Source organism: Copidosoma floridanum, unplaced genomic scaffold (genome assembly GCF_036245765.1).
Source record: "Copidosoma floridanum isolate Cflo_tuat_1 unplaced genomic scaffold, Cflo_Japanese_pri ptg000006l, whole genome shotgun sequence".
In the NCBI taxonomy this organism is placed as follows: domain Eukaryota; kingdom Metazoa; phylum Arthropoda; class Insecta; order Hymenoptera; family Encyrtidae; genus Copidosoma; species Copidosoma floridanum.
The window spans coordinates 7,171,143-7,196,282 of NW_028321883.1; the positions used below are offsets into that span (position 1 = coordinate 7,171,143).

At 33.2% G+C, this 25,140-nt stretch overlaps 1 protein-coding gene across 1 annotated transcript in view; it reads right to left on the reverse strand.

Moving 5' to 3' along the window:
• Ufc1 (Ubiquitin-fold modifier conjugating enzyme 1) overlaps positions 1-25,140 on the reverse strand; it is a 133,532-nt gene that overhangs the window by 94,363 nt on the left and 14,029 nt on the right. The window contains exons 2-3 of the mRNA XM_089598518.1: positions 1,955-2,086; positions 1,708-1,875 (exon numbers count right to left, since the gene is read on the reverse strand). Of these exons, the coding sequence (XP_089454644.1) occupies positions 1,708-1,875; positions 1,955-2,086 (300 nt within the window). The remainder of the gene's footprint in view (positions 1-1,707; positions 1,876-1,954; positions 2,087-25,140) is intronic.

Sequence of the window (25,140 nt, forward strand, 5' to 3'; positions counted from 1 at the left end):
TCATGGCAGAAGTCTGGCTGCCATTTAGAGCTAACGCCATCTCTGGTCACCCAAGAAAAAGTAATGTGCGATGTTGCCATTCAGGGCATGTACCTGGAAAGAATCATTTATACTTGGGTGTACAACTAGGCGTCAATACTACTATTTATAATACAATAGATGAGACATTTTGCGTCAACTGGGGTAAAAAAATTGAAACTTTACATACAAGTAGCTCATGGTAAAAGAAGCTTATCCCTCAAGTTTCAGAGCCTAAGTAAGATTACGCTTTTATGATGGACAATCACGAAATTAGGTTTTTTTTCAAAAATGCCCAACTTGCGAATTTCATGGGCAATTATGGAGTAAAATACACTTATTTTATTATTGATTTGTGACAAAATAATTGCTTCAATTGTTTTGGAAAAAATTTCTAATATGCATTAAACATTGGAGAAAACTCTTGGCGCGGTCTAAAGTCGAAAAAGTAAAGACAACAATCGCAGCCACTACGAGCAAAAAAGTGAATGTAGCGTATCTTATAGCTTACGGTAATCGTAAAAAATAGAATAAAATTTTTTTTTTTATTGTTCGTCAAAAATCAGCAAAATCAAATGCAATCACTTTCAGACCACTAAACTAAATATTGACGAAAATAGAGTTTTTAGGTATGGTTTTTTTTAATAACTATTTTATTTATTAATTTAAAAACCTGAATTTTCTACAGATCAAAGATATTGTCCATACCTGTCAACTCCAGCAAGTTTGATCTCGATGTTATGGGCAATTTGCAATAGATCACCATTATCAAGTTTTTTGGTAGCCCTTACGGCATATTTTCATGCATAGTTAAGACTACAACTTACTCAATTTTTGTTAACTTTTATGTACTTTTACCAACTTTTTGCGATCCATCATTTTTTTTGCTTTTTTTGCCTTCATCGTTTAGTTAACCAATGAAAAAAAATTTCTTAACTTTTTTAGAATCTTCACCCTTGTATTATGTAAAATTATCGCCTGAAAGCCTTTTATTCCAAACATTATTTTTCAGGTGTGATTTTCTAGATACTCAATAAAAACTGGAAAAAAAAACGGAAAAAAATTTTTGGCATTAAAAAACAATGGTCCCGACCTCGTTCAATGTTAAGACATTAGGATAAAATTCTATGTATTTGTTTACAATCTTTAAGACCAAAATCGTAACTATGGAAGAGACTTTCACTTTTTGGCGTCTGGCGCCCTGAATATTATCCAAGTTACAACACTCATTACGGTTTATTTTAGTTTGCTTTGTATACATAAATATTAATTTTTTTTTGTATTTTACTGAGGGGGGGGGAATCATTTTCCAAACGGCCAAAACGTTTCAAATGTTTGTCTCTAACAAAACTGTAAATTTTCACCATTACAAGTGTTAATATTAAGGGTGTTCTAGTTGAAACTAGTTAGCATATTGCGTATATTAAGAAATTAATATGATCAAAGAGTAAAAAAAAGTTTTAGGCTTATTATTCACTACACTATTATTTTGATTTTATTTTCATACTGTCTACTGTTATTGGTGTAACTCATGTTAATAATTATACCATTTTTTTCCATTACTTGCAACTGATACGAATTTTCCAAAGTAATTAAATTATTATGCTCATGATTAAATGTATCATATTTTTGTTTTGTACTTTCTGAAAACCTTTGATTCCGATGGATGTATACTTTTTAATTACTCACCCCTAAGGCTATTGCATGACCGATGCCAAATTTAGGTACATTTCTTGCCCATAAAGGTTTGAAGTGGTCTGTTAAACAGATTTTTCCTCCTCTGTACATCTTGGCAGTTTTTCCATCAAGTTCTGGTAATGCTATTTCAGGAGCAGTAGTTGGATATGTTACTGGTATCTTAAATATTTTTTTTATGAGTTATTAACCTATCCAATGAGATTTACATAATACATAATGTGTTACAATATTTACTTACATCAAATTCTATTTCAAATTCATATTTCAGAAGATTGTGAATGTACCAACACTTCCCAAACCATTTCGTTCCTTGTTCGTTAGATTGTAAGCGAAACCAGTCGTTGTCAGCTTTTTTGTTGTTTTCTACATACTATAAGAAACAAGAAAAATTAAAGTTATTTTCATTTTTAAATAAATTAAAAAAAAATGCAATTTTTTCTATAAAAATCAATGTTGCTTATTATTAAACAAAAATTTACATATTCATATTTTCCGGGCTTGTAAAAAAAATTTTCCTGTGTTTTTTAAATCTGTCTACTACAGAAAAATTAAATTTAACAAATTAAAAAGCAATTTTTTTCAACTTTTTTATAGACATCTATTACTGTCTCTTTGGCTGTCATTCTATTGAAGAGGCTAAATCTAAATGCGAAGAATTGTGTGACATAACGAAACAGGGTGTTTTTATCTTAAAAAATGGTCTTTTATGTTGCTTTAGATGCTCTTATCATCATAGGCTAAACTACTACTAATAAACTTAGAATCGTGCCCGCGTCGAGAGAAAAATCATGGAGCAAATACATAGTGGTGATAGAAATGCCTTCCCCTTTTTTAACCCTATGCGATTGGCTGATTATATGCTTATTTTTAACACATGAAAGTCTATTCAAGGTGTTAAACGACTAAGAACTAACTACTAACACCGACCTGATGATTGGATTCAGAACTATATATTTTCTTAAAGTATGCGCTTAGATTATCACTGCAATATCAAAAGAAATTAGTTTTTTTTATCTTTAACCGATTTAATTGATTTTGTAGGTAAAGGTTCGCGCAAATACGTAGAAGGTTAAAATGTGACCAACGCTATCTACATTTTTTACTGTTTAATTAAGGCACAGTCTTTGAATGAAGAGTCTTTGAAGATAACATAAGTCTACTTTAGTTTGAAGTTCATTGACTTGTTGGGAAAGCACCATAAATTGAAAGTCCAAAATAATAAACCATGAGTAAAAAAAAAATTTTAATTGTTACTACACTTGTCCTGCTGGATCTAAAGAAAAGTTTAAATACATTGGTGCACTTATTTTTTTAAGCAAGTTATGTCAACAAGATATTCCATAAGCATAAAGGGCATTTCTGAAAATTAAATCAATTATATTGTATACATCATTAGAAATGAAATTAGCACAAATGGGGCCAAAGTTCAAAAAACATTGCAAAAGCAATGTAAAAAGTTATAGCAATACAAAAATTTTGAATCACCTCGTTTAGACTCTTTGAAATTGAAAGACAAATAATGTTAGATGGTATGGTACTTTGACGAATATGACCTTGGTTAAAAAAATTTTTTTTTTTTGCAGAAAATTCAAAACTCGGTAAGGTAGTTAAATATAAAAACATCAAAAATTTTTCCAAAATATTGTGCAGATATCAATACCCGTTACTTTATGGCACGTTCTTGCAGAATCAAGAAGGTAGGATGATTTTATCAAAAATTTATTTTAAAACAAAGTCATTACATCCTATTTGCTACTATCACCAAAATCCAAAGTACCTTGAAATTGTCAGATACAGTAATTATTCTCAGAAGCATGAAAACTTCTACGCTGAATATGTGCTTGGATGTGGCCAGTGCAATCCAATTGAGCTGGCAATTAAGGAAAAAATGAACGACTCAGAATACATTGCCACAATAATTTGAGCTTATACTTCAAGGAAACATATAGTTCTGAATTCAACCATCAGATTGGTGCTAGTAATCGTGTAACACCTCGCATAAGCACTAGTCACAAAGAAACGCATTAATCTAGTATAACTTTTTTTATCGTGCCTATGCTTTTTCAGAAGGGAGAAGATACCATACTGTAGCCAGCTATAGTGTGTAGTGGACTAGCAATGTCTACGTCTATACGACTGAAAAATTTAAAGTGAGTCAAAATACATGTTAAATTATTTGAAACTGGCTGAAAATGAGATTTGTTATATTTATAAATGTAGTTAACATTGAACACCAAGTTCGATCGCGAAATTTCAAAATGACAAGCCATTGCAAGATTATTAACATAAAACATTGATTCTTCGTACAATTGCAAAACCGCTATGAATATCAAGATCTGCTTTTCTTCAATCGGTGAGTACTAATAAAATCCTGGCTTCTTAAAGTTCAGATTTTTAAACAAATAAATTAAAGAGTTACGTGACAAAACACAGAAAGGACAGGAGGGAAAAGAAGAAAATGCCAGGAATGTCGATTAACAGGCAGATTAGCATGGGCTATTCTGCGCGGGAGAAGCAAATTCTTCACAGTCTACTACGACCATATATTCTTCCGGCATCTTGTTTTAGTTTTGGTTTGTGTTTCTCTGCTTTGACATAAGTGCGAGCCTCGTCAGGGAACAACGGGAACAACTGCAAGGAAGCCGAGCCAGGGCCAGCACTAAATCAGCAACAAGTGTCTGCGAGATACCAAGAGTACCCGGTTACGACCGATCACGAGTGACACCAGTAGAAACGCCTACAGGCTTGACCATGTGTAATCACTAGCTCGTTCGCTTCAAAAGGATAGCAACGATATCAAATCTTGAGCACGGCTGATATTTGTAAAGAATAGCAGCATTCAATTTAACTCGTGTGTGTCTACTCGTATCGTGACCTCGCACCGCGATTCCATTGAGCCTTCATGCTCGAGGTACACCCGTATACCCACGAGTATATTTTGTATTTTAAATATTTATCTTTTTTTATTAATATTACTTGCAAATGTATATTGGGGTGTATTCTGTTTTTCTCCCCACTAGTGTTAATAATTATCGCGAGAAGCGACGACGGCTAAAAGGCGCGATGCTGTTGAAGCGTCTCGATGGACGAGAACTGCGGTTATAGCATCTTAGTGTCACCTAGAGGATCCAGGCCACACAAGCCCGATTAAAGTAGATTTTCACTTCGTTAAACGGCCTCGTACAACATCCCATAATAGTACATGCACAATTTTTCCCATTTCCATCAGATCAATAGTTGCAGCACAATCGAATGATGAAGTAGCAAGACATTGTGCGCATTTCATAGCAATTAAACGCTTGATGCCAGTAGCACGCCGTGCATGCACGGAAGCTCAATTTAAGTCTAACTACAGCCGTGGCAGTTTCAGATTTTTAACCGGAATTTTAGCTGTACAATTAATCATGCAAATACAAGACCATCTTTGAGAATATACTTTTCCCCATCCTACGTAATTTTTCTTTAACTTTTCATTAGTGTTATCTATTTTGCCGCATTTCTGCAACTCAACGTAAAATGGATTTTTTTTAGTATATAATACGTATATGCAGTGATGTGCATGTTTCTGCTACCTAAACATTATGTTTACGTTACAATTCATTATTTGCATGAAAAATCAAGGTAATTTATAGCAAAAACGCACGACATGCCTTTACATCATACATTTAAAAAAATGCACTTTACAGTAAATTCCATAGGAGATACGGTAAAATAGACATCGCCATTAGAAAACTAATAAAAAATAAGCAGGAGTGTGCAAAAGGGAATTCTCGTAGATGGTATTGTTTGTGTTTTTCAACTGAAGTTACAGCTAAAAGTTTGAAACTTCAACGTCCCAAAGTTTGACGCAAATTGAGCTTTTGCGCATGTGTGGCACAACTCTGGTATCACGCGTACAATTGCCATGAATGGAAGAAAATGTAAGTATAGGCTTATTTCAGAACGTTATAAGACTTAAAAATATGTTTTGCTATGTGGTATGGAGAAAAAAAGATTATGCTATTTTTAGCAAATAACGTTATCAAAGACAGTATCATTGATAGTACATTAAAGAAAGTTCTAAAAAATGTGAACAATGATTTTAAATGTTTAACAGCATTTTAATGAGATTTTGGTATCAAGTATATTAAATTATTGAATAATTTCAATATACCTATCTAAAGCATGACAAATGTAGCATGAAAACTTCTTCCATCGAAGTTGGCATTTGAAAACTGTTAAACCGGTTAGAAAAGATCGCAACAACTTGATTGAGACTTGTTATTAGCCGTGAATTAATCACTGTCGATGAAGAAAATGAGTTAAGGGGTCAACGAATTATTTTTTGACATAAGGCCATTTTTTATTTTGACGAGACAAAAACCACGAACTAAAAAATTTCAAAATTAGTTTTTATGCTAACTTCACTAGACTTCAAGTTTTATTTGATTTGAATTAAATGTAATAATTGGATTTTATACAAGTCATTATGTAGAATAATGACCCAGCACTGCACGAGGACTTCTTAAGTGTTGAATTGTTCCGAATTTTTTGAAAATCCAGGAAATGGTGCGGCAAATTTTCACAGTGTATTTTTTTATGTTTCTTAAACTAATTTAATTACTTAAAATTTTGTGTAACTATTATTTGTTCATATACAATGATTTTATTTTTTAATAAGTTTGAGCTTTGAAAACTGCATAACAGACTGACAAGTAAGATTTTAATTTTAAACAATTTTATAGTTGCTATTACAGTGGAAAGAAGCAAGCAGCAGAATCTCTCGGAAAATAGAAAAATGTGTAGCAGGGAAGGGGTACTGGTACAAATTGAAATATTTTTTTTCTTTTCCAAAACGATGAAAACTTACTGCTGCAACAAAATGAATAATAGTAGATTTAGAGACTATTGATAGCCACATACTGCAACTAATATAACTCATAAATCCAAGAGAAAGTTGCCGATTCTAGCCTCATAAGAGCGAATGACTTACGTCTGTGATGACAGCACGCCACTATTTAGTAACAGTTTTTTGATTTCCACAGAAATTTGCAGTTTTTTGCATTTCTTTAAATAGCCTAAAACTAGCATCAAGCTATTTGAAGAAATGCAAAAAATGGCAAATTCATAGTCCATGTATAATTTTAGATAGTGTGGGCATTTAAGCTGGATGAGCTTATAGATTAAGGCATCGTGCCAGACTCCACCGAAGGCTTGGCGAATGTCCAGAAAGGCCATGGTAGTGTGATGTCATTTGTTTAGTTTGTCAGCGACAAACTCTGCAACTCTTAGTAATTCATGGCCTGTTCCATGGTTTTTCCGAAGCCGAACTGGGTGTTGGGAATGATATTTAAGTACGTGAGGTTCTCGAGTCTCATTAATAGGATTGCTTCGGAAACTTTTTAGAGGAGTGAAAGAAGGCTAATTAGCCAGTAGCTTTCTTTTGATTTCAATGCGTTACCTTGTTTCGGAAATAATATGACTACGTATGACTACAGCTTCTTTCCAAGCTTGTGGGAAATGGTTAAGACACATGATGCCGTTAATGATGTTCGTCAATTGCTTCCTAGTAACTTTTGTTTTAAATGCTATCTATGCCAGCGTTTTTTTGGTTCTTGGTGTTACAAATGACCGAGCTGATTTTTTCCAGGGTGCAGTAACAAAATTCTGCTGAAGTAGGAGTGAAGCTATACTGCCCTCGTTGGATATGTCTAGGTGCGTCTCTATCAGTTCTTCTAGACTAGGAAATGGAGATCAATGTTTTTTGAGAGATTCAACAAAGGTCTTTGCCTTCTCGGAGTCAAGCGTTAGACTTGTATCTCTGGTTTTAGTAACAGAAATTGCTATTTTCATATTTCGGAGCTTTTTTTATCACCTTTCAGGCTCTATTCGGACAAGACTCAGCCTCCTTAATAAAAAGGTCAAGTTTCTTGCTTCAATACTCAGTTAGCTGAGCTTGACGGCTCATGATGAGAGAAGAAGAACCATTGTGAGGTTAGCGATAAACTAAGAAACGGCCAACTGACTAGCTGTTGGAATTGTGTTTGGAACTGTACCGAGAAAAGATGACTGAGGGTTTGTCATCTTAGTTTCTTGGGCATAACTTAGCCCTTTTTTGTATCACTTCTGTACGTTAGAGATGTTCAAAGAGTGATCAACTTCGATGGCTGCTTTAGAAGGTAAGTGCAAACTTGATGTCTCTGTGCTGTCTTTGATGAGTACTTTGGGGCAGTCCCGATAAAATGACCAGTGGTCTCTTCAATAGTTAGCACATGAAGATTATTATGGCTGGAAGGGGTGGCGTGATTTTCTGAGCAGAAGACGGTGTGATTAAACTTCTGGCAGCATCTACAGTGACAGATATGAGTTGATTTTTTGGGTTCCACTCTTATGGTCAGGCCACTGATGTAGTAAATTCTAAAAATAGCTGTTTCAGACTTAAGAAAAAAAAGTTCAGCTGTACCACTACCAGAGGCCAGACTTTATTACCTTTATAAATACGGTACGCATTTTTCACTGTTGTTACTTTTGATTTAAGTTTTCAAGAACTTTTGTGTTCGTAAGGTGCTGTAGAATAATGACAGTAAATTCTCAGCCTTGCTTTAACTGGTAGGTTGTACATTCGACTTTGCTTTTTTCAAGCTCTGCTGTTGTAAGACAGAAGTCATCGTTTAACTTAGTATTAATTTTAAGAAGTAGATCAACTAGAAACAAGTATTGCTACAACGTTTATACCAGCAAGTTTGGTAAGAATAGCATTTTGAGCGAAAATAGTCTGTGATTCAGATATGATAGCGTTTGATTATAGCTGTTGCCTATGAAGGCTCACGATTGTGGTCTGAAGCTGTGACAGCCTCAAGATCTTAAAGATTTGTAGGTAAACGGTTAAATGCGCCAGAGAATAGAGAAAAGTTCCTTTCCTATAAGTAAGTAGAAGATTTATTTAATTATAGACGCCATCAGGATTTTTATGTGGTGTTTTTGTTTATGTTTAGCTCTTGCCAGGTTTTCAATGCCAGTTTAATATTCTCCGTTTTTCGAGCCATTAATGTTAGGAGTCTTCAGGGCTGCTTTTGAGTCAGCAGAACCTAAGTAAGGATAATGGAATGCAAATTCTTCAGACCCTGCGTCGTTTCTGGTTTGTTCAGATTAGTTAATAAGGAATACTGGCCTTGCCCGTTTTGTGTCTTACTTCGCTTGTGCAGAATTAATATGCACAGATTAGCTGTGAGCATGTCTGTACACTTCGAGAACTCTAGGTAGACCAATAGGCATGCTTGCATTGCTTGCGTTAGCAGGTTATACTAGCACTCCAACTGTGAATATTTGCTTGTGAATAAAAGATGCCACTGAGCGGTTCGTAACAAAAATAGACTTGATTAAATAAAATATTTAGATGTTTGTTACTATTTATAAAATAAATGTTTAATTCCAGCATGCTGACAGAAAAAAATAAAAACGGAGGTATGATAAGTAAAAAGAATTAGTTGAAATATTCATAGTTCAAAATATTCAATTCAGTAAAAAATATTTTAAAACTAGTCTACGTTCATATGTTGTTGTAGAATCAGTTACATTTTAATATATCCTAATCTACTAGTATCTTGAAATACAGGGCGTTCTGATTTTGAGCCCGTAAAACTATATCACGAAATAAAGCTCATCAAACGCTCTCGAAAAGCTCTTGACAAAATTTGGACTCAATGGGTAATTAACAAGATATTGTTGATTTAATAATCAACGCAAATGATTATGCTTTTTTTTCAATCGCGAATCGATAGGTCTTGAACCTCTTGGTCACTGGAGCACAAGATGACGAATAAATAAAAAAAAAGCATACGAAGCTCCATCGTCGGAAAAATTACACGTAAATTTAGAAACGCAAGAAAATCTCACGCGTTAAGCGCGATGTCTCAGCGCGAATGATAATGCTTGTTTTTCAATCAGCGTGTCGATAGGTCTTGAACCTCTTGGTAACTGTTATTTTTATAAGATTTTTTCTTACCATGGGCCCTAAGTGCATCTGCCGCTTTGCGCCCTCGGGTCACACTTGGCGCCCTTGTAATCACTTTGGGCCCACGGGCAGAAAAGTTTTTTGCGCCCTCCGGGCCTAAAGTACTTTTCTGCCTTAGGGCCCAAAGTGATTTACTGGGCGCAAAGTGTGCCCATGGGCGCAAAATTGCACTTTGCGCCCTCGGTAAGAAAAACATACGCCACTCGGGCACCAACCTACAACAAGCGCGCCCTTCGGGCGCTCATGTTTGTACTTTGTGCCCTAGTGACGTAATGATAGTTTTCCTACGAGTTTAAAAAGTCTCTGTTTGCGAACCAAGAGATTTGCGGCCCGAGCCGAAGGCGAGGGACGTAACGAGGTTCGTAAAGGAGACTTTTCGAACGAGTTCCGGAAAACTGCTTTTTTGCCCGTGGAAGTACCAGCCTCCCAAAACCACCCGAGGGCGGAAATGTACCATTCTGCCGTCACACTTTTTATAGTCTTCGGACTGGCAGTATATTATTAAATATATCTGGCGTTTTAAAAAAAAAAAATTAATTCCATTGCTGGTCTAACAAGACTCTTTGACTGCCTCATTTTTTTCTACTCTAAAAGCTGCAACAGGTTGTAAAAAATCATTTTAATGGACTGCAAAATAGTTACAATAACATTTCGAATTTTGTTATACCTTTACAACAACTGTTCGATGTGTCCTCCGTTGTTTTCGACAACTAAATTAGCTCTTCGAACAATATTGTTGACGGATTTTTGGGCCATTCCTCTCTCTCGCACCTCATCGAATGCCTGGACTGTTCTCTGTCTGCAATCCTTAGCATTTACAGGTTCAGTTTTGTACACTGATTCCTTGATGCAGCCCCACAGAAAATAGTCCAGCGGGTTCAGGTCGGGGGAACGGGCTGGCCACGCTATTGGACCTCCTCGACCTACCCACCTCTTCGGGATGGTGTCGTTCAGGTACCTTGTGACATTACGTGTAAAATGGGCGGGGGATCCATTATGCTGGTAGATGAGTCACAGTCGTGTCGCAAGTGGGACGTCCTCCAAAAGCCCAGGCAACTAATTTTGTAAAAACTCGGGATACGCTGCACCGTTCAGCTAAGGAGGCAAAAATACAGGACCAATCTACAAATCAAGTGAATTGGAGAGTCGATATTAAAACTTAAATTAATCCTAATCAGATTTTTTTATTTCTAAAAAAATAAAGAAGTAGATCGGTTTTAACGGTATTTTTTATTTGTTGATATAACAATACCATGAAATCATGAAAAATTATTATTAACATATTTTAAGTTGCAATTAAAAAAACACCAATTCGCGGAATTAAACTTTTTTTTACACTCTACAAACAAATTTTTGACGGAAAACACTGCAAAAAAAATATTTAAGTACTTACGACGATATTTCCTATGATTCCACCCAAAACATTTATGCTCCATCGATACTGGAAACTCGTCGCCCGCGTGAGATGAGGATTTTCATGAGCCCAGAAATGATAGTTATGTTGATTGAGCATGCCATTCTTAGTGAATGTACACAATAAAAGATCTTTTTTTTTCAAAGTAAAGAGGTTTTTGCTGATCAAACACGCTTTCCATGCTGAACCTTACCGCCTACTTCAACTTTTAATGCTGAGGACGTTAGAGATTAAGAATAATTACGTTGTTATCTTAGATAATAATGGGATCAACGTAAGAGCTTTGCGATGAATGAACTACCTCGATGCACGGTATTTTTAAGCTTTTTTTCATTTATTCGTCATGTGGTACTATAGTGACCAAGAGGTTCACGACCTATCGACACGCAGGTTGAAAAACAAGCATATATATTTGCGCTGAGCCATCGCGCTTAACGCGTGAGATTTTCTTGCGTTTCTAAAGTAACGTGTAATTTTTCAGACGATAGAGCTTCGTACGGGTTAAATACTGATCCTTTTTTAGACGATAAAGTTTGACAAAATGCATAAAATTTGACCAACTAATAGCGTGAAATTGGCTTCTTTCTTTTTTACACTTTTTTTTTTATTTTAAAGTAGTTTCAAAATTTTGTAAATTTTTTTCCATAGATAAAAAAAAAAAAAAAGTAAACAAAAATAAGAATTGGGGCTTCTGCTAGTCAATTACTCTCACCATGTTGGGCCTTTATACCTACTTGAACTATTAGTGCTTATAACGTTGGAGAGCATAAGAATAGTTATGTATTAAAATTAGATAATCAAAGCTCTAGATTTAGAAGATTTTTTATTAATGAACTACCTTGATGCACGGTATTTTTAAGCTTTTTTTCATTTATTCGTCATGTTGTACTCCAGTACCAAGAGGTTTAAGATCTATCGACACGCAGATTGAAAAACAAGCATAATCATTCGCGCTGAGCCGATAGAGCTTTTTAGACGATAGAGCTTTGTATGAATTTTAGCTTTGAGACGATTGAGCTTTGTATGGATTAAATACTGTTTCTTTTTAAGTAAAATCTTACACGTTAGAGAGGTGTGCCGCATAAACGCACTTGACGCGTTCAATCGTAATTTTACTTATTATTTTTTATTTTTTTTATTTTCGTAAATCAGACTAAAAAGTTTAATGAAATATAAAAATTTGACCAAGTAAATGCGTGAAATGAGCTTCTTCTACAGTATACAAAAAATTAAAATTTTATTTCCAAGTAGTTCAACGTTAAAAGATCAAGAGTTTTACTGAGTATTCGAACTCAACGCATAAGACCCTCTTACATTCTGGTTTTTTTTATCAGGCGATGTATGTTAAAAAAAATTTGAATTGAATTGTTTCTCTATGAAATTTACTGAGGAAAAAATATGCACTGAATAAGCGTAGTGGACGTGCGTAATCATTTCTTAAAAATCAGATCTCCGGTTAAAATACTTCGGCCTTGCTATTTGAATTTTGCGCTGGTACGGTAACTGATCAAATCTCTGCAGTCGGTAACCTTGTCTCCTGGCATACCTATTTCCACCTTCTCCGTAAAAGAGTTTAGCTATGCGTAGTCGCCCATCCACAATGCTTAGGCCCCGCCTCCTGAGGCTAAGTGCTCTGTGATTGGAGGAATTGATCGATTATTAAATCAACAATATCTCGTTGATTATCCATCGAATCCAAATTTCTTAAAGAGCTTTTCGAGAGCTTTTGATGAGCTTTATCTCGTGATATAGTTTTCCGGGCTCAAAATCAGAACGCTCTGTACATGATATCGACTTCCTGATAAGAGCCCTAACCATACGCCCTTACCTGTCAGGTGTAACCAATAATTTTTAACCCTCTCTAACTGAAACATAACCTGAAAGCTTCTACAGTTGTTTCCCAAGCATCATCTAATTCCATGTAGCAGTCAAACTCCTTTATAAAGTATGAACGTTGAACAATGAGTTATTATTTTTAATTTTTTCACGATTATTACACGTGGGAGAAAATCTAGTATACAATGAATACTTCTTCATAACGATTTTAACTTAAGAATGCTCCGTATCTTGTTTTATACTTGATTCTTTCTCACTATTCTATTTGTGATACTTGCTGTTTTTTGACATAATAGATCACTATTTTTATTGCTTTTGTTCGATTCTTTTTTCTTTTATGAAGTTCACTTTACATGAATGTCAATGAACTTTCCACCATCTTGGTATTTTCTATTATACTCATTTTTTCTTAGTACTCTGACCTTATCCCATGATAGTTGATGCACGAAAGAGCCAAGAACCTTTTTAAAGGATCTTATATAGTTTACTACGCTAGTTTACTCACATCCCCACTCATAGGACTGTACCGAACTATATATTCACGTAGAATTATACAGAAAACTGATGTATTGACAAGAAAATTATCATGGATTCAAATTTTCGAGGCACATCCACTGCAATTTCCAACAACTAATTTTGTTTATACCAGTTAGTAACAATCAGAGAAGCGGTAATTAGAAAAAAAAACTTGCTTAAAAAAGATGCACAATCTTAATTATAATACGAGTTCTTAAAATTTATATACATATCGTATAATAGAGCAAATTGATTAGATATTTTTGTAGATAATCGAGCAACTGAACTTTATGTCAATCTGACATTACGTCATATGACATAAGTCATTCAAGCTCAATATTACTATTCTAAGCATTTCCTAAGTTGGTGCAGCGTCAACTTTCATAGCAGGAGTTGGCTTTTAAGAGCATCATTTAAATAGTTTTTTGATGTTGTAAGTATGAGTTCATGTTCCACATTCACAACTATATTACGATAATCTCCAGCAAATCCTAAAATAATACTTAGAAGAATCAATACATCAAAGCAGCCTTTATCAGTTAGAAAAATGTGATGACTGGTAGTTCACTTCCAGTTCTTTTTCATTAAGTCATGATCGAGACTAAGTGGTAGGCAATTTTGAGTAAGAGTTATCAGGCCAACGTTTTTTCTCTTATCGATATCTACAGCATTCATGTCATTTTGTTTCTTTAAACAGGTGACAAATGACGTTGTTTACCAATGAATTATGTGTCACTTCTATATTACCATTCAATCGAACTACTTTACCATAAGTAACTGTCAGATCGTTGAAAATATAAGGCTTGATGTGGAGTAGATTCGCAGATTTTATCACTATTCTTGTAAAGTGACGACAAATATGGCTGATAAGCGTAACTTTTAAAATGTGCAATGGATTCAATCATGATAGGAAACTGAATGCTTAGAACCTCTTCCGTCTTTGATGCAACATAATTATATGCAAATTAGTTTTCACTTGAACCTTTTCTCTTAGTTTGTTTCTAAAACTAAATCACTATCCTGATAAATAGTGCGTGATTGTATGTAGTCAATGATCTGAAGAACAAGAGGTAATTAAATACTTTCAAAGAGACTTCAAAAATTTTACATCCATACTTCTCTAATTATCTTAAGTATAGCAACAAGTAAATCTGATGTATGGGTTAAGTTATTTTGCAGAACTCGTTTAGTAAGACCTAAAACTCGTCTTACTGAATCTTTTGGTCTAAAACTAATAGTATGACTACATATAATAACACTCCGAATCGTATTATTATCATCGATATTTGGGATGAAATTACATGTCACAATTTCTACTATACCAAGAACTTAGATACATTTTGATGACAACTCTATTAAAAAAAAAATACTGCGCTTGCAGTGAAGAGAAAGAGACAGATTTACTTGAATGTTTCTTCCATGATTTATTATTCCTGTATGACCTTACATACTTTTTTTATTTCTTTCGTAACAGGAATGGCTATAACAATTGTCCACGGTTGTAAGAATCAAAATCTTGGTATCTGTCACGTGGCTCTTAACCTTGTCAACCTCCAAATATTATATTTAATCAGTAGGTAGTCATAAGTCATAAAAACTGTGAAAGTTAACATAATTGCCGCATTTACTATAGGCCGCCCAGTGCGTTCCATATTCATTCTTATCACCGAAATTTACGATTGTGGTTTCATGATATCAAGAGCCAGTAGTGCGTAGGTAGGTAGTTGCGCATAAATACTCCAAAATTATGAATTTTTCAACTGTTAGTATATTATATCAAATCAATATTCGTTTAAGCTCGATCAGATAAATATATACTATATCGATAACTTTTTTCTTGAACAAGAAAAAAAAAAAAAACAAAAAAAAAGAAAAAGGTATTTTTATTTCTTCAAAAAAAACACTCTTTACAGGGTTCGATCTCACTAACCCCAATAACTTACGCTTTCGTGCATACGAGCCAAGCACTGTATCTACTTAGCCACCAGTGGTCTTTGAAATGTTTACACTTAATCTTTTACATTGTGGTTTGTAACTTCTTTTTAATTGAAATATTAATAGACTATTAAGTAAAAAATTTTTTTTTTAATTCGATTCATTACATACACTAAAAAGTCAATAATACCATGAAATGAAACTTTAAAACAATAGTTTCGAGTAGAATTCATGTTAATATATACTTATTTAACGTTTATTAGTTTGTCAACTTTCTACTAAATAAAAAATTGTTAATTTAATTTTTTCATTCACAAAAAAAATTTTTAATCAAAGTATTATGTTATTTTCATACTTTTTCACTGTTTGTTCATTTGTACGAGATTTTATAAATAAGTAATTTGATGTCCATTACGTCTTATACTTTTACTTACCAAAACAAAACAAATATTTCTATTGTAACATCGGTGTATCCACATTAAGTTTTCCATGCCGGTTTTAAAAAATTTTAAATGCAGAGACCAATGTGCATCTGAAAAGACGTAAATCACCTTCGAGGCTGCTTGTAGCTGAGGTACTATGACCGAACATGACTTAGGTACATGCACGCTGACCTATGCTGACCAGAAACGAAAATCAAGTGAAATATTTTTCAAAGCAGAAAAATAAAATAACTTTAAGGTGGCTCATTACGAAATCGAAATACCTGAAGTATCAACAAAACTTGAGGAATTATACTTAAATATGAATTGAATCACCTCTAAAAATTTGAAACTGTGTTGCCAGGCAATTTTTTTTAAAACAAATCACTTAAAAATTCATGTTTAACTAAGGCTCTTACGGAAGACCATACAGTATTGATTGAAAATGTTACGATATTTTCCAAAATAGACCTTAACTTTTTGTATAAAAGTAGAAGTCGTAAGTTTCTCAATGATATCAAAAACATTTGGGTGTGCCAGGTAATATTTTGGTATTAGTTATCGAAAAAGTAATTATGTATGAAAAAACACAGGTTACTTGTGCTATGGCAGCGTCATGACTAGAGGTTTGTAGCAGTGATGCCAGACGGTACTGCGAAGTCACACATGCGCAGAAGAGCTTAATGCTCATTCGCCAGTACAGCAGCGCGCTGCTTAAAGTAGGCCCCACCTGAGCTCTCTCTTTAGCTTCCCCACTCCAGCCTCCCCCCAGATGGTTAACCCAAGCCTTCCCTAACAACTTATATACTGCTTCAGTATCACGTAGGAGGAAGTTGTCGGTAGCTGAGTGGGCTAGCGCACATGGTGATTTTGCTCACTTAATCTTCGAATCTCAGCAGCGCAATTTTTTTTTTTTTTCTTTTTTTTTAAACTACGCATTAAATTTAAATACGTACATGATAAATAATAATTTTAAAAAATATAACTCTCCGGATTTATATGATAAAGTGATTATTAATCAGGTGAAATTTATATTTTCAGTTTATTCTACGGACTGAAAGCATTAATTTTTTTTTTTTTCATTAATTAAGTACGAAATTAAGAAATAGTTATTTTTCATGTTTTATACGCAAGATTTACTTTTATATATTTATTTTAGAAAATACTAACAGCCCCCCGTCTCGGCTTCCCCGAGACTTACTAAATGAAACACCGTAGTGTGTTGACATAAAATGTGAAACGTTTTTCAGTTAAAAAATTTTACATTTATTCCTGACACTTCTCAGAACAAAAATCTTCTTATTAAAAAATATTTGTTTGCAATCCATACAGTTTATTTGGTCAAATAATAAGCTGTAAAAATTAAAAAATTATAATTATGCTGAAAAGTACCATGCGTTCCTTATGCCATAAAATAATCGTTGGCCATAAGAAACGGTTGATTTGCAGTTTCTCCCGTATTATTTACAAAAAGGGCTATTTTTTAAAGCTGTTAAGATTTTAAACTCCTAAAAAATATGTATTGAAAAAATTTTTTTTCTCTTATCTCACAACTTTATTACCAGAGCAACAAAGTCCTGAAGCTTAATCTCTACATTTTTTACTGCCACAAAAATACAAATATGTTTTCTACTTATTTAAAAATTTTAATTTAGATCTTTAAAGATTTAAGAGATTACTGTGAGGGTAAAATGAAAAGCTGATCCCTCACGTAATGGATTCTTTGTTTGGCGATTTTGGCTGTTTTAATCTTGATAAATTTTCTGCGTCAGTTTCTTGACGCCTCAAATTGTATTCATTAGATACATTTGAAGTTTTCTTTACAATATACCCTGTTGCGACTATTAGCACCTATATTACCCTCACGACTCTAAGCATTCAACCAGGAATCACCGATCCACTCCAAGGTCTGCGCTGGGTGAACCTCACAGCTATGAAGGAAAAAAGACTTGAGCCAACGGGAGTCTCTAACGGGCAAGCATTACGAACCAATTTCTACTAATCTCTCCATTTTAGATCATCAAAACAACTGAGTCTGCAAAAAAAAGGTGCTTTAGACACCAACGTTTTCGACGTTATATTAGGAGCTGTTAAAAAAGAGCACTACGACTAGCCCCAAAGTTTCGGACTTAGTAATTTTTCTCATAATCAGTCTGGGGCTTCAACATCAGGCCAGAGAAGATCACCCTGAGGTATCCAGGCAGTCACAATTGTTGTTAACTTCAGTCAAGAAAGAGTTTACTTAAGAAGTTCACCGTTCTTTTTTAGGGCTACCGGACGCTAAACTACCTTGCCAACAAATATATTAGAACTTAACAGAGTTGACAGAAAACAGCCTTTAGGGGTCACAAAAGTCGTGAGTATGCTAATAGTCGCAACAGGGTATATTGTAAAGAAAACTTCAAATGTATCTAATGAATACAATTTGAGGCGTCAAGAAACTGACGCAGAAAATTTATCAAGATTAAAACAGCCAAAATCGCCAAACAAAGAATCCATTACGTGAGGGATCAGCTTTTCATTTTACCCTCACAGTAATCTCTTAAATCTTTAAAGATCTAAATTAAAATTTTTAAATAAGTAGAAAACATATTTGTATTTTTGTGGCAGTAAAAAATGTAGAGATTAAGCTTCAGGACTTTGTTGCTCTGGTAATAAAGTTGTGAGATAAGAGAAAAAAAATTTTTTCAATACATATTTTTTAGGAGTTTAAAATCTTAACAGCTTTAAAAAATAGCCCTTTTTGTAAATAATACGGGAGAAACTGCAAATCAACCGTTTCTTATGGCCAACGATTATTTTATGGCATAAGGAACGCATGGTACTTTTCAGCATAATTATAATTTTTTAATTTTTACAGCTTATTATTTGACCAAATAAACTGTATGGATTGCAAACAAATATTTTTTAATAAGAAGATTTTTGTTCTGAGAAGTGTCAGGAATAAATGTAAAATTTTTTAACTGAAAAACGTTTCACATTTTATGTCAACACACTACGGTGTTTCATTTAGTAAGTCTCGGGGAAGCCGAGACGGGGGGCTGTTAGTATTTTCTAAAATAAATATATAAAAGTAAATCTTGCGTATAAAACATGAAAAATAACTATTTCTTAATTTCGTACTTAATTAATGAAAAAAAAAAAAATTAATGCTTTCAGTCCGTAGAATAAACTGAAAATATAAATTTCACCTAATTAATAATCACTTTATCATATAAATCAGGAGAGTTATATTTTTTAAAATTATTATTTATCATGTACGTATTTAAATTTAATGCGTAGTTTAAAAAAAAAGAAAAAAAAAAAAATTGCGCTGCTGAGATTCGAAGATTAAGTGAGCAAAATCACCATGTGCGCTAGCCCACTCAGCTACCGACAACTTCCTCCTACGTGATACTGAAGCAGTATATAAGTTGTTAGGGAAGGCTTGGGTTAACCATCTGGGGGGAGGCTGGAGTGGGGAAGCTAAAGAGAGAGCTCAGGTGGGGCCTACTTTAAGCAGCGCGCTGCTGTACTGGCGAATGAGCATTAAGCTCTTCTGCGCATGTGTGACTTCGCAGTACCGTCTGGCATCACTGGTTTGTAGGTCTGATGGTCTGATAACTCGCAATCAGATAGTACACGTGTGATGAGCCCCCTGAAAGAACTAATAGATGCAAAATTTAGCTGTGCCGGTAGATAATAATAATTTAGAATTAAAACAAGTAGACTATAAAAAAATTAATAAATAGTTCATGTACGTAATAAAACAGAAACGGCCGGACTGAATTCACGAGACTTACAATAGGCAACAGCAATATGAGTAAAGGTGTTAACTACAGTAAACCTAGCAGAGCAACATTATTAACTTTTCGTTCGTTTTTGCAGATGCACGATTTGCCGAGCTACCTCTTTACACTATCGAATTTTTGTACCATCCACTATAGCCTAATTTTTGTAATCCTGACAAATGTTGCTACTTGTTTAATATATAAAGGAAAACGGGAAAGTCAAGCTAATAATCAACAATAGCTCTTTCTCCTCTTCCTGACTCAGAGATGTCGAGAAAGAGTTTGTACGGCCGCTCCAATATAAGTAACGGAATTTTCATATCCCCTGGACACCACGAGCTGACGTCCTTTCCAACGAGTAGGCACAGAGATTAGTAGAGAGATTGCTGACTGCAATGCTACGGCGCGAGTTCACTTTTGGCCACTGTTTCGAGCGCCCCGTCGCGGCCAAGCGGTCGAACCAGGCACACATATTTTTTTTTTTATTTGAGAAGCGTGGAGGGGGTATACCGAGTGTGTGCCTACGGATTCGCGTGGATATGGGCATGTAGGCACATACTTTGGAGACGCGTGGAAGGGGTATACTGAATATGTGCCTACGGAGAGATGAGTGGTGTGTGGTGCATGGAAATGCCGACTACAGCTATATAACTATATATACCCGCGTAAATCATAGCGAAAGAAAGCGACGAGTCTTTCTCGCTATATACTTACTAACTTCTTAAAGAAGGTCTTAGAAATTAAGGGGAAATAGAGAAGAAAAAAAGATTTCACATCTAATATTTGTAAAATAAAAAAACCTGTTTTAATTTACAATTCTCTATAACATATGAAAGTATAAGAGAGGCTAGCCATATTATTTTTCGAAAATTAAATCATACAAATAAATGTTTACGCAATTGGAAGCTCAGACTTTCAAGGCATTTATTTTTTAGTTCTTCTTATATACTTTGGATTTTCGTTTAGTACTGCGTATCAAAGTACGTTGAAAAAATATTTAGCTTGAAATATTTTTTGAGGTTGATAGTATGGCTATAAGCACCTTAAATATAAATTATTATTTTTACTTATTATAATCGCTATGAACTGTAGGCCAAGCTCCGGAGGGTATCAATGAACATATGTAACTTTAGGTTATATAGGGTCCGAAGTTTGAATAGCTGAGATGGCTAGGGCTTATGCCTTCGACGGCATATTTTGGCGATTTGGGGTTCAATTCTGATTGCCTTTGGATTTTTTTTTTTTAATATAATTCAGTATTCTATTTAAATTTCTTATTGCAACTTTCATTTTAATTTATGAATATTGTCAACACTTTTTTTTCGGACACGTTAAAAAAATTTTATTTTTAATACTGTGTCACGTACATAGAATCCTACGCAACAACTGACTATTAAATAATTTATTACGTTAATAGTTATAGCTGGCAAGGCTAATTCATAATTTTAAAGGTAATAATTTGAATGATAGTTACATTGATAACTAACTAAATACTTGGTAGATTATATAAATCTTTATGTGCGTATTCGTATGCTTGCATGTGTTTGATCTCAGACTTTTTGACCGATGTCAATGATTCAGGACTCAGAAGGATTACTTTTTATATTGTTACGATGGCTTGGGAAAAACAATCGTCATAGCTTTTTAAGGTTGTCATACCTCTTGACGATTTCTTGATTTTTTTAAGCAGATTGTTGTATTATTCAGGTGAAAAAAATATTCTTATACATTATTTAGTTTTACTTAGGGAAAATTCAAACAATTACATTTTTTTTAATCTCTCCATACGTTATACAGTTTCATTTTGAACAATAAAACAATTTTTTTTCTTTCGATTCATGCATTAAAGATTAGTATTTCAATAAGATTGATAGAACAATTCCCTAATTTGTAATTTTAATTACATTCTTAACAAGATCTTATTTCATACAGTACGAAAAAACCACATTTTCTATTTTCGCACACTCCATAAGAGTTTTTTTTATAGGATAATTTTACTTTAATGTGATAAATATTATGATTTCATTGACAGGTTTTACACTTCTGAGCTTGTAATTTATATATGTACATTTTAATACTTACTGTAGCTAAAAAAAATAAATGTAGTTTGGTTTGTTCTTAAATATTTTGTACGATTGTTTCATTACAAAAAACTTTAGATTGCAATAAATGACTAAAACTTTTAATTTGCTACTCAACATAATTTAATATTGTTAAATAAATTTCTACCTGCAGAGAAAATACTGAAACATTTAACGATAGCAATAATTGTATGATACCAAACAAATGATTTTTAAGGTTATGAATAAAATTTAAATGGTTTCAAACTTCCCAAAAATTATAAACATCCAGTTTACAAGAGGAAATAGCCAAAGGCCCAAAAAATTTACTTTCGTTTTTATAATTTCCTCAACAATTATTACCAGTAAATTTCTACAATAAAATTTTTTCAATCAAAAAATTTGGTGCTTAATATTTTTATGCTGTGAGCACATAGATATTAAAATTATATCAAATCCTACAATCTCAATTGCACCAGTGGCTTTGATAAATTCATGCAAACTTTACATATTATTAAAATTGATACAACAATTTCCTTATTTGTAATATCAATTTAATTTTCGAAATAATTTTATTTTATAGAGCTCGAATTGCTTAATTTTTATTTTTTTTCTTTCCATAAAGTGTTTAGATCTTTTATTTTTTTTTTCATCAAATAATAATTTTATTTTAATAAAATAAATACTATGCTTTCCTCAAAAAATTTAACTAGTCTAATGTTTTAATTTATTTGTACTTTTAAACGCTTATTTGAATATTTTTTCGATTTTTTTTATTGCTGAGAAAGCAGTAATATGTTTCTCGGTAGCGATTTAAAGTGTTAGATAATTGTGTGAATTCTTCCCAAATTTTGCACTGAAAATTTGTTTATTGGTAACATTATACCCTCTAATAAAAGACATAATGTGAAACAATAAGCTTAGATTTTTTTTTTAATATAGAAATTTCTATAAAAAAATTAAAATTTTCGATTAACAAGTCATTGGAAGCTATTGAGAAATACAGAGTAAAAGCGGAGTGCTTTCTGGCGTATAATCACATAAATAAAGCAATAATTTGTATTGATATAGTAGATCGTACATACTCCGTATGATGTGGTAATACGCTTTTCTATTATTAATAAATGTTGTATTAATTATTCAACAACGTGGCCAGTAAGTGACCTATGTTACATAAAGATTGACCACAGTGTTATTAAGTAATGCTTAATTATTATTTTCATATAAACATACTTACTTCTATTGCCAACTTGAATGTAAAGGAAAAAAAATTTACTCAAAGAAACCCTTTTTTTCCTCTTGATTTAAAAAAGCTCTTTCATGTCTTCTACTCTGAAAAGACTATTTCTTGCGCTGACCCACCGACATTATTCAGCGATTCAAGAAATTGTAAAACTAAAAAAAAAAATTGAACCACATCCTAAATTATGAATAAAAATCGGGCCTTACTTTAAATAAACAAATTTTAAGTGCAAAATCTTCAAAAATCCACTCAGTTTTCTGACACTCTAAAAAGCTATCGTTAAATGTTTCAGTATTTTCTCTGCAGGTAGAAATTTATTTAACAATATTAAATTATGTTGAGTAGCAAATTAAAAGTTTTAGTCATTTATTGCAATCTAAAGTTTTTTGTAATGAAACAATCGTACAAAATATTTAAGAACAAACCAAACTACATTTATTTTTTTTAGCTACAGTAAGTATTAAAATGTACATATATAAATTACAAGCTCAGATGTGTAAAACCTGTCAATGAAATCATAATATTTATCACATTAAAGTAAAATTATCCTATAAAAAAAACTCTTATGGAGTGTGCGAAAATAGAGAATGTGGTTTTTTCGTACTGTATGAAATAAGATCTTGTTAAGAATGTAATTAAAATTACAAATTAGGGAATTGTTCTATCAATCTTATTGAAATACTAATCTTGAATGCATGAATCGAAAGAAAAAAAATTGTTTTATTGTTCAAAATGAAACTGTATAACGTATGGAGAGATTAAAAAAAATGTAATTGTTTGAATTTTCCCTAAGTAAAACTAAAGTATGTATAAGAATATTTTTTTCACCTGAATAATACAACAATCTGCTTAAAAAAATCAAGAAATCGTCAAGAGGTATGACAACCTTAAAAAGCTATGACGATTGTTTTTCCCAAGCCATCGTAACAATATAAAAAGTAATCCTTCTGAGTCCTGAATCATTGACATCGGTCAAAAAGTCTGAGATCAAACACATGCAAGCATACGAATACGCACATAAAGATTTATATAATCTACCAAGTATTTAGTTAGTTATCAATGTAACTATCATTCAAATTATTACCTTTAAAATTATGAATTAGCCTTGCCAGCTATAACTATTAACGTAATAAATTATTTAATAGTCAGTTGTTGCGTAGGATTCTATGTACGTGACACAGTATTAAAAATAAAATTTTTTTAACGTGTCCGAAAAAAAAGTGTTGACAATATTCATAAATTAAAATGAAAGTTGCAATAAGAAATTTAAATAGAATACTGAATTATATTAAAAAAAAAAAATCCAAAGGCAATCAGAATTGAACCCCAAATCGCCAAAATATGCCGTCGAAGGCATAAGCCCTAGCCATCTCAGCTATTCAAACTTCGGACCCTATATAACCTAAAGTTACATATGTTCATTGATACCCTCCGGAGCTTGGCCTACAGTTCATAGCGATTATAATAAGTAAAAATAATAATTTATATTTAAGGTGCTTATAGCCATACTATCAACCTCAAAAAATATTTCAAGCTAAATATTTTTTCAACGTACTTTGATACGCAGTACTAAACGAAAATCCAAAGTATATAAGAAGAACTAAAAAATAAATGCCTTGAAAGTCTGAGCTTCCAATTGCGTAAACATTTATTTGTATGATTTAATTTTCGAAAAATAATATGGCTAGCCTCTCTTATACTTTCATATGTTATAGAGAATTGTAAATTAAAACAGGTTTTTTTATTTTACAAATATTAGATGTGAAATCTTTTTTTCTTCTCTATTTCCCCTTAATTTCTAAGACCTTCTTTAAGAAGTTAGTAAGTATATAGCGAGAAAGACTCGTCGCTTTCTTTCGCTATGATTTACGCGGGTATATATAGTTATATAGCTGTAGTCGGCATTTCCATGCACCACACACCACTCATCTCTCCGTAGGCACATATTCAGTATACCCCTTCCACGCGTCTCCAAAGTATGTGCCTACATGCCCATATCCACGCGAATCCGTAGGCACACACTCGGTATACCCCCTCCACGCTTCTCAAATAAAAAAAAAAATATGTGTGCCTGGTTCGACCGCTTGGCCGCGACGGGGCGCTCGAAACAGTGGCCAAAAGTGAACTCGCGCCGTAGCATTGCAGTCAGCAATCTCTCTACTAATCTCTGGTAGGCAAAGAGAAATGTATGAATTGATCATGGTACTAATATTTCGAAATACACTCGTAGCTAAC